This window comes from Lissotriton vulgaris, chromosome 6 (assembly GCF_964263255.1).
Source record: "Lissotriton vulgaris chromosome 6, aLisVul1.2, whole genome shotgun sequence".
In the NCBI taxonomy this organism is placed as follows: Eukaryota; Metazoa; Chordata; class Amphibia; order Caudata; family Salamandridae; genus Lissotriton; species Lissotriton vulgaris.
Genome location: NC_141694.1, coordinates 1405432708 through 1405447225, shown reverse-complemented (window position 1 = coordinate 1405447225; position 14518 = coordinate 1405432708). Strand labels below are relative to the sequence as shown.

Genomic DNA, 14518 nt, shown 5'->3' with positions numbered 1-14518 from the left:
ATGCGGTAGCCTACGCATGTTTTTAACATCACGAAGATTTGGGAACTCGGAGTGGTTCAAATATATTATATGACTGCCTGGTAATCTGCTCAAAACAAAAGCAAAAAAAAAGATTTACTTGTCTTATTCTTGAATGGGTTACTCTTAACCCATACATAGGCTTGTAAATATTGCCAATATGAGGTGCCTGCAATGTATAGTTAGTTATTAAAATGATCACGTACCACATTTACACATGCCAAAACATTTGCCTACAATGGTAAACCTTGAGATTACATGTAACTAAGTACCTGTAATAGAGTGATAACAATCCATTGTTAGAGGTTAATTGCCTTTAACAAATGATGATCACAATAAATAAACCAGGCCTACTGCCTTCGTCATAAATTTTCGTTCTAAAGAGGACAGACCCAGCATTGCTTTTTACGGCACACCAATCAGTTCTATATGACTTTTTAATTCGCTTGTCACCATAACCAACGCAGGCCTACTGCACTGAGCGTAAGCTTTCCCACAAGGCAACCTTCAGGCACACAGTCCGTATAAAATAACAAATATATACTAAGCTACAGTTGGCAAAGAAAATATTATCTCCCCTAAAAGAGCTTAACAAGGATTCACACAGTGTATATCTTATACCCACGGTTTGTCAGAGAGGGTAACCAACAACAAAATCCAAGCTTACTACGGTAATCTGTGAGGTTCCATGTACAAAATACCTAGCTGCAGGCTTTAACCGACAGTAATTGCAATCACCCTTAAATACCTACTGACTTTAACATATGCTTTTCACAATAAATGAACGCGGCCTACTGCTTTTTTCATAACATTTCATAATAAACAGTTCAGGCCTATAGCCATGATCACTGGCTTGCCACCATAATCAATTCAGCTGTGCTGCTCTGCATTGAGTAGAAACTTTGCAACAAACCAAAAAGTGTAATACAAGCACTCGTTTTCGTGGAAGCGCACAACTGCGACCCAATCAAATCCTCTACTCGGGGAAACCAGCATGTGAGTAGATTATAAGACCCTCTCTAAGACATACTTTGAAAGCTCTTTACTGTTGATCACATAAGGTCCATCGCCAGCTGTGCTGTCCAGGCAGACCTACAAATGTATGATGATTAATATAGCTCTGGACATGCCATACTGCTCTCAAACACACAACTGCACTCTGAAGTTAATAATGGAAAGGGAAGAGGATATGTGCTGCTGCCAGAAAAAGAACACCATTTATTTATCTAGGACACAAACAGTGCCATATGTTAAGCTCCATCGCACTGTAAGCCAGATCGTTTTGCTCGTTTGTGAACCTTCTGGAGGAAGGCATACTGATGCTGGCTCACGCAGCTGAATAAACACAATGATCACAGCTACATGGAGGGGAAGCACTTTTTTTGTGTGGAAGCACACAGCAAAAGATGCGCCTCTGTCCACCATCATGTGGGTGGAGCCACTCTCGACAGTACTCCCGAAAGCTCGGTTTTTTAGGTTGATCACATAAGGTATGATGACAGCTGAGTTGTCAAGCCAGACCTAAAAATGGACATCCTGGAGAATCGCGCAAGATGTGATGGTAAAATGGAATTTGACAGGTTGTTCACACTCTCACACTACCAGTGAGCCAGAACTGCAAGAAAATATATTTTTGGGTGATTTAACACGAGCATTTTACAACGTATTTGCTTTAGTGCTGGAGGGATTCAAACAGCCCGGAGAAAGGGAATTCTACTTTTTCCTTTACAGTATATCGTGATGCTACTTTGACATGATGGCCAACTATAATGCTATGACAGGCGATGGCAAATTAAAAATTAAAACGTGCTAGGTTTTTAACTTGTTAATTCTCTTGACAGAGAAATCTAATGACATGCTCTATTAAGTCAATTATTTTTTTCAGAGACTACTGCAGGAGGTGCAGGGGTTTCTCACCCCGATACAGTCCCACCTGTTTTCACTGCTGGAACTATGGTTCCTAGATTTGACTATGTCCACGGTGAGTTCATGGGCAAGCACTTCCAAACAACTAGTGTTTCTATAATTGACGTTAAAAGTCATGCAATGCAGGTAATTTTGCAGTCGTGTAATGATGCCATTGTAATATACAGCTATTTATAGTTGTATCATAGGAGTTCTTTAGACTTAAAACCTGTTTATTTTTAATCTATAATGTATGCCACTGATTATGTACGTTTTGCTTGATTTCTATGGTCTTTGTTTCTTTTAAAGTATTTGCGCATAGTAAACTTCCTTACTTAGTCACACTAAATGCATTTCAATTAAGCAAACCAGTTAAGCCTACTCAAAATATAGACAAACAAAGAATGCCTTAGTTATCTGGAATCTACTGAGTACCTCGATGTCCGGCATGGATCGGTTCCCTCAACATACTCGGTGTGAACGGAGGCAAAGGTCTGTGCGAATGGGTAATCTGGAACCTTTTTGGTACAAAGCATTCCACTGCAAAGTGTGAAGCACGGGATTACCCTAAAAAGTAATGGACATCTGAAAACATGATATTCTGGAGTATAATGGAGGAGTCACCGGTTTTCCTCCCCAAAATAGTCTCAAAATTAAAGACAGAATTTGCCCTGGTGCACCTATCAGGTCTGGTATTGCAACTACTACCAGTAGTATTACCAGGCTGTTTAAAATTACCAGCAATATGAATACTACAAATAACTGTAGTCGTGGAAAGTGCAGCACTTGTGGAAACAACAGACTGGTGGTGACGACCATAGTCTATGACTAAGTCACAAGTGCATAGCTGTTTGTGATATGGTCACTCTACGGAACAATGATTTGATTGCAAGGTGCCATTGCACCACAGCAGTGGACAAGATCTTTCACCTTCCTTTGCTATCTGCTTCAAATACCAAAAGAACACAATGTATAAGTGTTCGTTATACATTTATCTGGAAAACTTATATTAGAATCATGTATTACCCAAGTAACGCACATGTGATGCTTGGAAAAATAACTTTCAGCATTCGAGTTGTGTAGAAGCCTCACATTCGAGTTGTGTAGAAGCCTCAATCTGGATTTATTTCAAATCTAAAGAAAATGCAGCAGACTAAACGGTTCAAGACCAAGCAATGCAAGCCTTAACATGCCACTGCAAATAACATTAAAGGGACATGGCACTCAGTTAAAAGAAAAATCAATTTCTCAAAGCCTATGCCTTAATCACCCACAATCGCCCATAGTAAGGATTCTTATCTGTCCATCTCGCTGATGATGGCTGGTTGGATTATGGGACATGTGGTCACAGCACTCACGAGATGGTCCCTCTAAAGAAAAGTGGGATAGTTAACAAACTTGGTACCAACATGTTATCAACTTCTCCTGAACTGCCTCGTCAGAACCTAGGTGACTATCTTGAAATTCTTGACTTGAAATAATTTTAGGTTAGGACTTATGATATACAGTAATTAACCTTTTGTTTGAAGTTGTTAACTTTAAATATAATTTGCAACTAGCCTGAAAATACTTCACTGTAAAATGTAAAATATAAAGTTATAACTGGACTTTTTTTTTAAACTGACACTAAATGTGATGCTAACTTATGCCGAACATTAAACTTGGCCATTCCCTTGTCTAACAATTACTTCAGCTGGAAATATTTGTTTTTCTAAGTCCAGTCCCACTCAATATGGGGAATGCAGCCAAACTGAGGTAAAGGTAACTCGCATTTCAAACTTTTTTCGTCAATTTAAACTTCTCAAAGTTTTTGTATAAAATAGGTTAAAATAACAGAATGCTAGTCCGATTGTGCAGAGAAACTCTGATGGCTACTTCTAAAAACCAGCCGCTTAACAATTGAGAGGATAACCTTGCAGTCCATCATTGCATACAAGAGACTGTGCTAATAATATAACGTATACCATCATACAGGGCAATGAAGGAGCTGTAACAGCCAGGAAGTTAATGTCAATACTTTTGGCTCTTCCATTACATCGCAATTCACAAGTGGACCGAACCGTTTCCACTTAGAAACAGCTCAGGCATAAGACTGACTGGTGCATGACCTCTTCACATTCTCACATTTCCAGCACACACAGTGACCTTTTAACTCATTACACTAATTTAACCCCTTGGGTCCTTCCTAGACGGTGAACACACAGAAGATAATTACATGAAGTAACCGCAGTAATCATCTTGTGGTGTTTTACTCACCATCACGATGTTCTTAGGTGCAATTTGTACAGCATTCCAGTTAGAAACAGCCACAAACAAATAAATACAATTTCAGTACTGCTTGACAGAGAACATGAAATTGCCCATTAAAAATGCTATGCAACAGTGTAAGTGTTATGTAAATGAAACAATCACCTTAGGATCTTTGATACATGCTCACACTACCAGAGAAACATTATTCCAATTAAAAAAGGCCATGCAATCAGTTACTTAGATGTACATGAGAACAATTGAAGTTGCTTTGATGCGTGTTGAGCCATATCAATTGTAACTAAGCAGAGAAACCATATCGTATCGGTTGCTTGTATAGAACCTGAAGATGCTTTGCGGCTGCCTCAGTGTGAGGGTACTTTAAGAATACCAATGAAACACAACAGCACCAAATCTCAGCGTACCTTCTATCCCATGAGTTCATGCCCAAATCACTCAGCAGAAGTCGACAGAAATAAAATGGTGCTAGTGGCTCTGCTGGCTTCGGCTCCTCTTGACATGCAACTTTTATGCTGAGGTCTGAACTGAACCTTTCAATATGATCAGTTTCGTTTGCACTCTGCCGCGTGATGGCATCGATGATTGCCTTCTCGTGATCACGTCTCATGCCAAAGGGGGGAAAAGATGGCTCATTGAGTTTCAGTTGCGAATGGAGAAGGCATTCAGGACTCAGATTCCCAAGATTTTCAAGCAACTTATCCAGCACGTCTTCACTTTCCTCTTCTACAGCAACGTCTGTACTAGATTCCAGGGGTGGCTGATTCCCCTTTAAATCCATCAGTGGCTTGCCACCCTTTTCACTGGTTGAGTGGGTGGAGGTATTTTCCAAAGGGCCATACAGTATTGTACTATCCCATGAGTACTTCCCCGAGATGTCGCGCACAATCACTCTCACGTCGAAAGGGGAGCCCACAGACTCCCCGCTTGTAGTCCTTTCGGAAGGAATCTGCAGATATGATATGAGCGTGCTGTCATTGAACACAAAAAGTTGCAAATTAGGACTCTTAAAAACATCGGACGAGAGCTCAGATGATTCCACATACGGGTTGTCGTGATGTTCACTGACCAGACTGTGCAGGATGGCCGGGCCTCCACTCAGGGGATAATGTCCCAAGTGATTGACGAGCTGCGTCATCACCATGCGCGCTGTCAGAGGAATCAGTTCCAAATTTCTTCTTCTTTTCTCTAAAACAGTAGAGCATAATAAAATCATTCAAATAGCAATAGGCAGCAACCAAAAAGCAGCCAACAATAAAAACGCAAATAATTTAACCAAACTTTTACATAAAACTGAGCACAGAGATATTAAATGATAGTATATTATAAATCTAAATTAAACAAGGTAAGGTGGTGAATCGATCCAATCTTTATCATGAGTTTTTTCATTGTGAAACTGAGGATGTATACAAACGCATCCTTACGCAGTAGCATGCTCTTTTGCACAATGTTACACTTTTAATGTTAAGAGTGCAACTCTACTTAATAAAGAAGGAAATCGACATGCAGACAGCGGGACATGCTGGAGACACCAGGGGTCCCCGAATGTAGAACTGAAGGACGAAATATGATTTAAGGGTCGCCATTAGGATTTTACTACTGCTTGTCGAGTGACACGTGCATGCTAGTCTCATGCATTCTACACTGTTAAACTGCTGAAAAACCATAATAAAGAGACTTAAAAAAAGATGGGATTATGCTGTAATTGTGTATATTAAGATGTAGTAGGATAGATTTAGATATTCAATGACCATTATGCAAATACCATAACAGTACAATTTAAATCAAGGCAAAATGCATAGGTTCTCTGTAAAATTAATGAATTATTTTTTTCCACTTTTATATTTTCAAGTGCAATCTTTAAAACTATCTACTGAAAACTGTTGAGTCTAGAGTCAGTTTACTCACCGAGAATGGCAGTTCAGAGGTATTAAACAAAAAAATCCCTCCGTCTGCTAATACTAAGATACTGTCATAGTGACTAATGTTAGCAATAACGAATCACAATGGGCTATTATCTTTGTTTTGCATACTCCAGCTAACAGAGCCGGATTTCAATATGCATGTGATGAAGCGAGTTTCAGAGATTAAATACGTTTTGACTCGCGAAGTTAAACTTCCATAATAAATTAATAATATTAATGAGTTTTTGCACGAATATGTACTAATCAACCTAGATTAAAATGCATTCATGACATTTATTTATTTATAGCATTTGTAAAGCGCTTCTGCAACCCTACGGGCATCGTGGCGCTGTGTATATATTGCTAAAAAAACACTGTGCATCAGAGAAGGGGAGGATAGTATCAAAGTTCTGGTGAGATTAAGTTTTAGGGAAGAGCCGTGTTTTCACCTTTTTTCGGAAGGCCATCAATTCGTCTGTTTTCCTGATGTCGATGGGCATTTTATTCCACAGATGGGCTGCGGCTATGCTGAAGGCTCTGCCGCCATAAGTGGCTTTCTTAATCCTGGGTATGCTTATAAGATTGGAGGATGAAGAACGGAGGGACCGTGTGGGTTTATACCATTTAAATTTGTTTTGAAGTGGTCGGGGGCCCATCCCGTGTACTGCCCTAAAGACAATGCAGAGGAATTTAAAGCAGATCCTTTGATGTACAGGTAACCAGTGAAGGTCGGCCAGAGCGAGGGTGGTGGAGGATCTTCGCTCTCGGGAGAGTGCCAGTTTTGCTGCTGCCGCCTGGATGCTTTGCAGTCTGGAGATCAAATAGGCAGGGGATTCCAGAAGCAGAGCATTACAGTAATTCAGGCGGCTGAGAATGGTGCTTCTAACTATGGTGGCTCTGACCTGTGCTGGTAAGAGGGGTAGCAGCTTTCGCAGTCCTCTCATTAAAGCAAAGCAGCTACTCACCTGCTTATTAACATTGGTCTCTAGACTCAGACTGTCGTTAAAGCCGACTCCGAGATTCTTCACTGATTTCACTGGGGTTAATGACTCCCCTGAGTCCAAGGGCCAGAAATCGATGGGTAGACTTCTGGTGATTCTGCCGACTGCGCAGTGCATTATTTCCGTCTTATCACTATTGAATTGTAGTGAATTCTGGTTTAGCCAGAGTGTCATTTCTGCCATACAGGTATGGAAAGTCTCGAGTGAGTCAGCCTGGGCACCATCTAGAGAAATCATCAGCTGCGTGTCATCCGCATAGTTGATCACGCTAATGCCGTGAGCCTTGATAATGCCCAACAGGGGTTGCATATATATATTAAAAAGTATCGGACTGATTGCGGACCCTTGTGGGACTCCATGTGGGACTTTAACAAATTCTGACTGATATGGGGGGGATGGCTACTGCCTGCCATCTGTCCTTTAGGTAGGAGTGAAACCAATCGAGCGCCACTCCACCGATTCCAATGTTCTTTAGTCTTGTCAACAGGATGTCATGGCTCACCGTATCGAATGCGGCGGACAGGTCCAGCAGAATTAAAATTGCTGATTCCCCCCTGTCCGCCCTCATTCGTAGGTCATCCAGAACTGTCAGCAGAGCTGACTCGGTTCCGCGAGCTGGCCTGAAACCGAATTGCTCCTCTTCCAGGATGTTGTTGGTTTCCAGGAAGAGGGCAAGGGATCTGCTGACCCACCGCTCTACGATCTTTATAGGGTATGGCAGGAGCAATATAGGTTGGTAGTTTTTTTTGCAGTTCGGGTCTAGATTAGGTTTCTTTAGTAGGGGGGTGACAACCGCCAGTTTCCAATCTTTTGGTACGGTGCCAGAATTGAGAGATTGATTGCAAAGCTGTTGCAATACTGGGAAAAAGTAATCCCCGAACTCCTTTACTATTTTGTGAGGCAAAGGGTCCTGAGGGGATCCTGATGTTGTATTAAGAGCAGTTTTTGTGAAGTCTTGTTCTGTAAGGACCTTAAAATTTTCTAGAGTAGCCTTTGGGTTGGGTCGTCCTACATTGCCTTCGCTCTTCTCCCTATTCTCGGGGTTACTGTTATCCTGCTCTGAGGGGATGGAAGCACCCTTCATTCCCTCAATAATTTTAGTAATTTTTTCCTGAAAGAAGGATGCTAGATCATCGCATAGTTCTTGTGAGGGCTTAATTTGACTATTAGCACAATCCGGATTGGATAACTCTCTGATTATCCTGAAAGTGTTGCAGGACTTATTAGAGCTGTTGAGTATTATGTTGGCGAAGTGGTTTGCTTTAGCTGCGATGATGTCTTTTTTATACCGTACGATAGTTTGTCTCCATATCAGTTTCTCCGGCTCCGAGTAATTTTTTCTCCAGACCCTTTCCGCGTTTTTACAGGCCCTTTTCAGTACCTTCAGGTTGTCCGTATACCAGGGCGCGGAGGGTCTTCCTCTTTTCCTGATTACTTTCAGGGGTACAGTATCGTCGAGCTTCTTAGTTACTTCTTTACACAAGGAGAGATAGTTTGTGGTGATGTCATGCTCTGGGTTGAACGAATTCCCAATGTGACGGAAATTGAACTTTCCTTTCTCTTTCCTTTTTAGCAGGCCTTTCCAGTCACGGCCGATAAAGGACCTGGTCTGTGTATTAGAAGGTCCTGTGTTAATCAAGGTGTGAATATTGAATAGTAGGAGGTGATGGTCTGACCAACCTACTGGGAGCGTTGTTCTCATTGTGATGAGATCCTCTGCAGCAAATATTAGATCCAGTATATTTCCCTGTTCATGTGTGGGGGTAGTTATCCACTGTTTCAGCCCTAAGTTTTCCCAGGAATGGGTGATATTGTAAAAGGCCGTGTGTAGTTGGTCATTATCCCATAGATTAAAATCTCCTAGTACCAGTAGTTTGCTATGTGAGATTGACATGTTGTTGATAACGGCAATCAATTTCTGCTGTTGTGTTGCGTTAATATGTCCCGGTGTCCTATAGCAGATTAGGCTCGTGAGGCAGTGGCCTAAGTCATGTCTGATCGATATCCCAAGGATTTCAGCGCATGAAACCGTGTCGACATCTAAGGTTGCAATATTTAGCTCCTCTTTGAAGATGATCCCTGTTCCTCCTCCTCGTCCTATGGTCCTAGGCTTATGAATGATCTTGTATCCTGGCGGGCAGGCCAGCCCTAGCTCTAGTTCCATTCCCGCAGCCGTCCATGTCTCGGTCAAAAATAAAATGTCCAAATTGTTGGACTCAACCAATAGCTGTATTTCAGTGGCGTGTTTCGGGAGGGATCTGACGTTTAATAGTCCACTGACTAATTCTCCCTTAATGGTCTGTTTAGAGATGGCGTGTGTTGGCGGGATATGCCTATATCCTGAAATCTGCTCAGGATTCGATTGTGATTCAAGTGGGAGGGGATTGATATGAGGCAGGCGCCCTAGGCAGTTGGGACAGGGGCTCTTGACCTCAGATTCAGTGTGAGGGGTTAGGCGGGGGCAGTTAGCTCTGCCTGCCAGTGGGTTTAGTAGCATAAGTGTTTCTCCTACTGTATCTATTTGCCTCGTGAAACGGGAGAGGTCGAGCAGGGGGGGTTGCCCTAGGCCCGGTCTCGGCGCGGACGAGCGCAGACGAGCTTGCCTTAAGCGCGCCTTCGGCGCGCATTCGTCGCGCCCGCTGCGCTCGTCCGCTGCGCTTCCTGTAAGGGCACATCCTATATAGGAGTAGGATGGAGAAAAGAGAGGGGCGTGGCTACGGTTTGTGGGCGTGCCGTTCTGATCCGGCCAATTGTGTCTGAACAACACAAACAAACCCCCGCCCTCGTCAGCGTTCTCTTCGCTGTGCGAGGAGTTTAGTGCAATGGTTACTCTAAAAGCAGTATTTATACACAAATAAAGTTTTAAAAGGTGATGGGGGTCCCTTCTCCCGGCTGTGCCTCAGGAGATTTAGCAAACAAGACGCTGCACTCGTATTCAGCGCGCGCTTGATCAGAAAAGGGGCACGGCTACGGTTTGTGGGCGTGCCGTTCTGATCCGGCCAATTGTGTCTGAACAACTCAAACAAACCCCCGCCCTCGTCAGCGTTCTCTTCGCTGTGCGAGGAGTTTAGTGCAATGGTTACTCTAAAAGCAGTATTTATACACAAATAAAGTTTTAAAAGGTGATGGGGGTACCTTCTCCCGGCTGTGCCTCAGGAGATTTAGCAAACAAGACGCTGCGCTCGTATTCAGCGCGCGCTTTATCAGAAAAGGGGCGTGGCTACGGTTTGTGGGCGTGCCGTTCTGATCCGGCCAATTGTGTCTGAACAACTCAAACAAACCCCCGCCCTCGTCAGCGTTCTCTTCGCTGTGCGAGCAGTTTAGTGCAATGGTTACTCTAAAAGCAGTATTTATACACAAATAAAGTTTAAAAAGGTGATGGGGGTCCCTTTTCCCGGCTGTGCCTCAGGAGATTTAGCAAACAAGACGCTGCGCTCGTATTCAGTGCGCGCTTTATCAGAAAAGGGGCGTGGCTACGGTTTGTGGGTGTGCCGTTCTGATCCGGCCAATTGTGTCTGAACAACACAAACAAACCCCCGCCCTCGTCAGCGTTCTCTTCGCTGTGCGAGGAGTTCAGTGCAATGGTTACTCTAAAAGCAGTATTTATACACAAATAAAGTTTTAAAAGGTGATGGGGGTCCCTTCTCCCGGCTGTGCCTCAGGAGATTTAGCAAACAAGACCAAGGGTTTAACATTATGTGCTCTTTGTTGCATTTGCAAGTACGTTGAAAAATAATGAACTAACTTTGTCTATTTGTTTTGTCAACATTAATTGCAGCTGTTTAATTAATGGCATGTGCTTATTTTTTTTAAATGTGCTTTTGTCTATGTCATGTCATATATGTGGCAAAGGCTCGTGGAGAATCCTGGAGACCTAAAAGAAGTTGGTAAATAAAACGCTGCATTTATGTGCTTAAAGCTAGATAACAAACTAATGGGTTAACATTAGTAAAGGGGGTGGTTAACAGAATGATTTTCACTACTCAAATAATTAATGTTTTGTGTTTCTTTGAATACTAATTCTCAAGAGAAAGGCCTGAGGCCTAGCTTTTAAATGGGTGTTTGGAATCCTGTTGTGATGAGCCGAGCACAGCTAAGACCGTGGAAAAGTTTGCCACAATGATGTCCGTCAGTTAAATAAATAAATGGAACTGTGCAAGATGTGCTCTGAGTTGAATAACTTCAAGGACAGGAAGCGGCAGAACAGCCAAGCTGAGGAAGCAGCAAACTGTTATTTAATAAGATGTTGAAAAAACCTCGGAAGCTAATGTCGCTTGTGGACAAAGGACAAAGACGTTTTAGAAAGGCACAACTTTGGATTGAAAAGGTTATGACTTCATATGGACTGACGGCTGTCAACCAATGAAAATGCTGAATGTCGGAGAAAAAGTATTCTTTTAGTTAGTTTTAGATAGAGAAAAGGTATAAAACTTGGCCCCTTGGGAGGAGGGCTGCTGGCTCGTTCCTGAATCCTGAAGGGCGTGAGATGCTGTCGGACATTTGACTCGCATAAGGAAAGCTGAACTAATGACTTTTCCATTTAGGTTTTAAATAAGTTAGTCAGGGAAATAGAATTTAGGGAATGAGACCTTTTCTGCTTTAATACTTCTCTTGCTGACCCGTTTGAAATGACAGTCAAATGTGCCTTTACCTTGATTAAAGATGCTTTCAAATTGCTAATAAAAGATTTTCTTTACTAAATGTGCTCCTTATTTGAAAATAAAATTAATAAAATAGATTTTGAAATGACAAGCTGGTCTCAGTCTAGTTACCATCAGTTGATCCATTACCTGGATGACTTAATTAAATGTTTCCATTATATTTCATGATGATAATTAACTGCAGTTGTATATAAGGGTGTAAATAGTTTGTGATTACTTCCGATTAATTAAGTCACATGATTCAGTTGCCCAATATTTGTCTCAGTTATTTATGGGCCTTGTGAAGAGTTTATGATTAATGGCGAGTATCATGGTGTTGGGTAGTATTGAGACAGAATTTCTGTAGGGGCACTGGATCAATTCTTTGGTAGCAGAGGATGGTTACTATGGTAACGGACATGCTACATGGTAGTTACATAGGATTCATGACTAAAACATGTTAAGTCTGTTTTCTTGTTACATGTAGTTGAAAGGTTTTTTCCAGAAGTGTGAAAATTCCTGGTTGCCGGCAGAGTAGTGTAACAGGTGAAGTTACACAGTGCATTTGTTCTGTTTCAAAATAGTGATATTGACATATCATTTAGTGTTGTGGACGTACAGCACAAGTTTAGGGATTTTAGGTGTGATAGGTTGAATGTATAGTGCGGATTGTCTATGAAATCGTAGCTTTGAGTATAGGGACTTGGAGCCTGTTTTAAAACTCGCTGTGAAAAGAGTAATATGATTTATCCAAGCTTGAGTGAAGGGTAAGGAAGCGTCGTCTATTCTTACTGGTGATTGAGGATTTCTATTGGTGGGTTAAAGTCCTGCTGAAGATTTCATGTATACATGGTTAGGGTTTTCCGTTTGAATGTGTATAATTGATTTTGTGAGAATAGCGTCGTCTATTTCACGAGAAAGAATACTTGAATGATTAAGAAAACTATTGCTTTATTTAGCGAAACAGACAAATAGTTTGTTTTTCTGTAGTTACTAATTGAATTTCATTGAAAAGAATTGTTAAAATGGCGCTGTGAAAATATTTTGTAAAGGAGGGGTGAGTTTACGGAGTGGCGACAGTGAAGCTGCAGCGGCAGCATACGTCACAAGGTTCATGCTGTGAGTGGTTAACATACGTCACAGCAAGCGCACTGATTGGTTCACGTGACCAAAACGAACTGATAGCTGATTGGTCCTTTCTGAAAACAGTACTTCCATTGGTTGAGCAAGGTAGTGACGTGGCTTAACCTGATTGGCTTGTTGGTGAGTTTCGCGCACGGATTGGCTAGAGTAGCGGAACGACAAAGAAATACTTGCGATAATTTCTAAATTAAGCGGAATAGTTTTAAAGCACAAGTTACTACTTGTGTAACGATATATCTGAAAGAGACATTAGTTAGTGATAGATTCATTACCTTAGAATATCCCCAGGCGTCAGACTGGATCCGGAAACTTTTGCGTAGCAGTACCCTTGCGCGTCGGTAGGAGTCGTCTGCGGCTCCGCGTCCGTCGTCGGAATCGTGGGCGCTAAGAAGGGGAAAGCGGTACACAAGCGGACCATCTCGCTTTGGATCATCTTGTGTATTCAGGCGTGTTACTCCTTGGCAAAGAAGGAACCCCCTGTTGGCCTGAGGGCTCATTCCACTCGAGCCACAGCGACTACAACTGCCTTGGGCCGAGGTGTGCCCTTGCAGGACATCTGTCAGGCAGCTACGTGGGCCTCGCTGCACACGTACGCAAGACACTACTGCCTGGACAGCCAAGTCCGGAGGGATGGCTTCTTTGGCCGTTCCGTCCTCCAGGACTTTCTGGTGTGATTATTGGTTCGCAGACCCACCACGGGGGTTGGTATTGCTGGGGTATCTATTCTAAGGTAAGGAATCTATCACTAACGTGTCTCTTTCAGATGCACAAGTTACTACTTGTGTAACGATATATCTGTAAGAGACATTAGTTAGTGATAGATTCCTTACCGACCCACCCATCCTCCCCGTTCTGCGAACCGATATCTAGGGTTAAGGTCATCCACTTTCAGGGCCCTAGTTTCAAGGCACCAGTGTTGGTTTTTGGCATAGCTCTGCGTTTCTGGCGCTGAAAAGCTGTGCCTGAGAACTGACGTCAGCACGTGTAGGCGGCGTCTAAGTACTCCGACGACGTCATCACGTCGCCCACGACGCACGCGGAGCCGCAGACGCGCCTACCGGCGTGCAAGGGTACTGCTACGCAAAAGTTTCTGGATCCAGTCTGACGCCTGGGGATATTCTAAGGTAAGGAATCTATCACTAACGTGTCTCTTTCAGATACATGAGTTATTGGTACAAAAAAGAAGCCTTCATGGTTTCAGAAATTGAAAAATATATTCAGCCCCGGTAAGAAAATTGAAAAGCGTGGTGGAAAATTACTTCATAAATACAAAACACCCGCAGCATATATGGAAGGTGAATATGGTTACCATACTGTCCTTTGGTTTGAAAATTGGATGCAATATACCAAAGATGATGGTGTATTAGCGTGGCCGGAAGAGGGGTCATTTGATATTAAAGTTTTGAAAAACTTGAGAGAAAAAATGATATCTCTTGTGCCAAAGCCTAGACCTACTCAATTTGAGGCTTTAGTTGAATGGGAGGTTGAAATGATGGAACTCGAACGAGAAACCAGAGGAATAACAAGAGGCCCAAAATTAAATATTTATAGGGAAACTCATGAAGATAGAGTACGACGCTGGAGAAAAGCAGATATGTATGATGGTTTATACCCAGTAAGAGTGATGATTACTGAAACACCA

The 14518-nt window shown here is 42.4% G+C and overlaps 1 protein-coding gene across 5 annotated transcripts in view; it reads right to left on the bottom strand.

The window, feature by feature from the left end:
• The window catches only part of RALGAPA2 (Ral GTPase activating protein catalytic subunit alpha 2), a 1781019-nt gene that overhangs the window by 652151 nt on the left and 1114350 nt on the right, over positions 1-14518 (bottom strand). For all 5 annotated transcript variants that reach the window (XM_086927515.1, XM_086927511.1, XM_086927512.1 and 2 more), the window contains one exon: positions 4596-5376. In XM_086927515.1, the coding sequence (XP_086783641.1) occupies positions 4596-5376 (781 nt within the window). The remainder of the gene's footprint in view (positions 1-4595; positions 5377-14518) is intronic.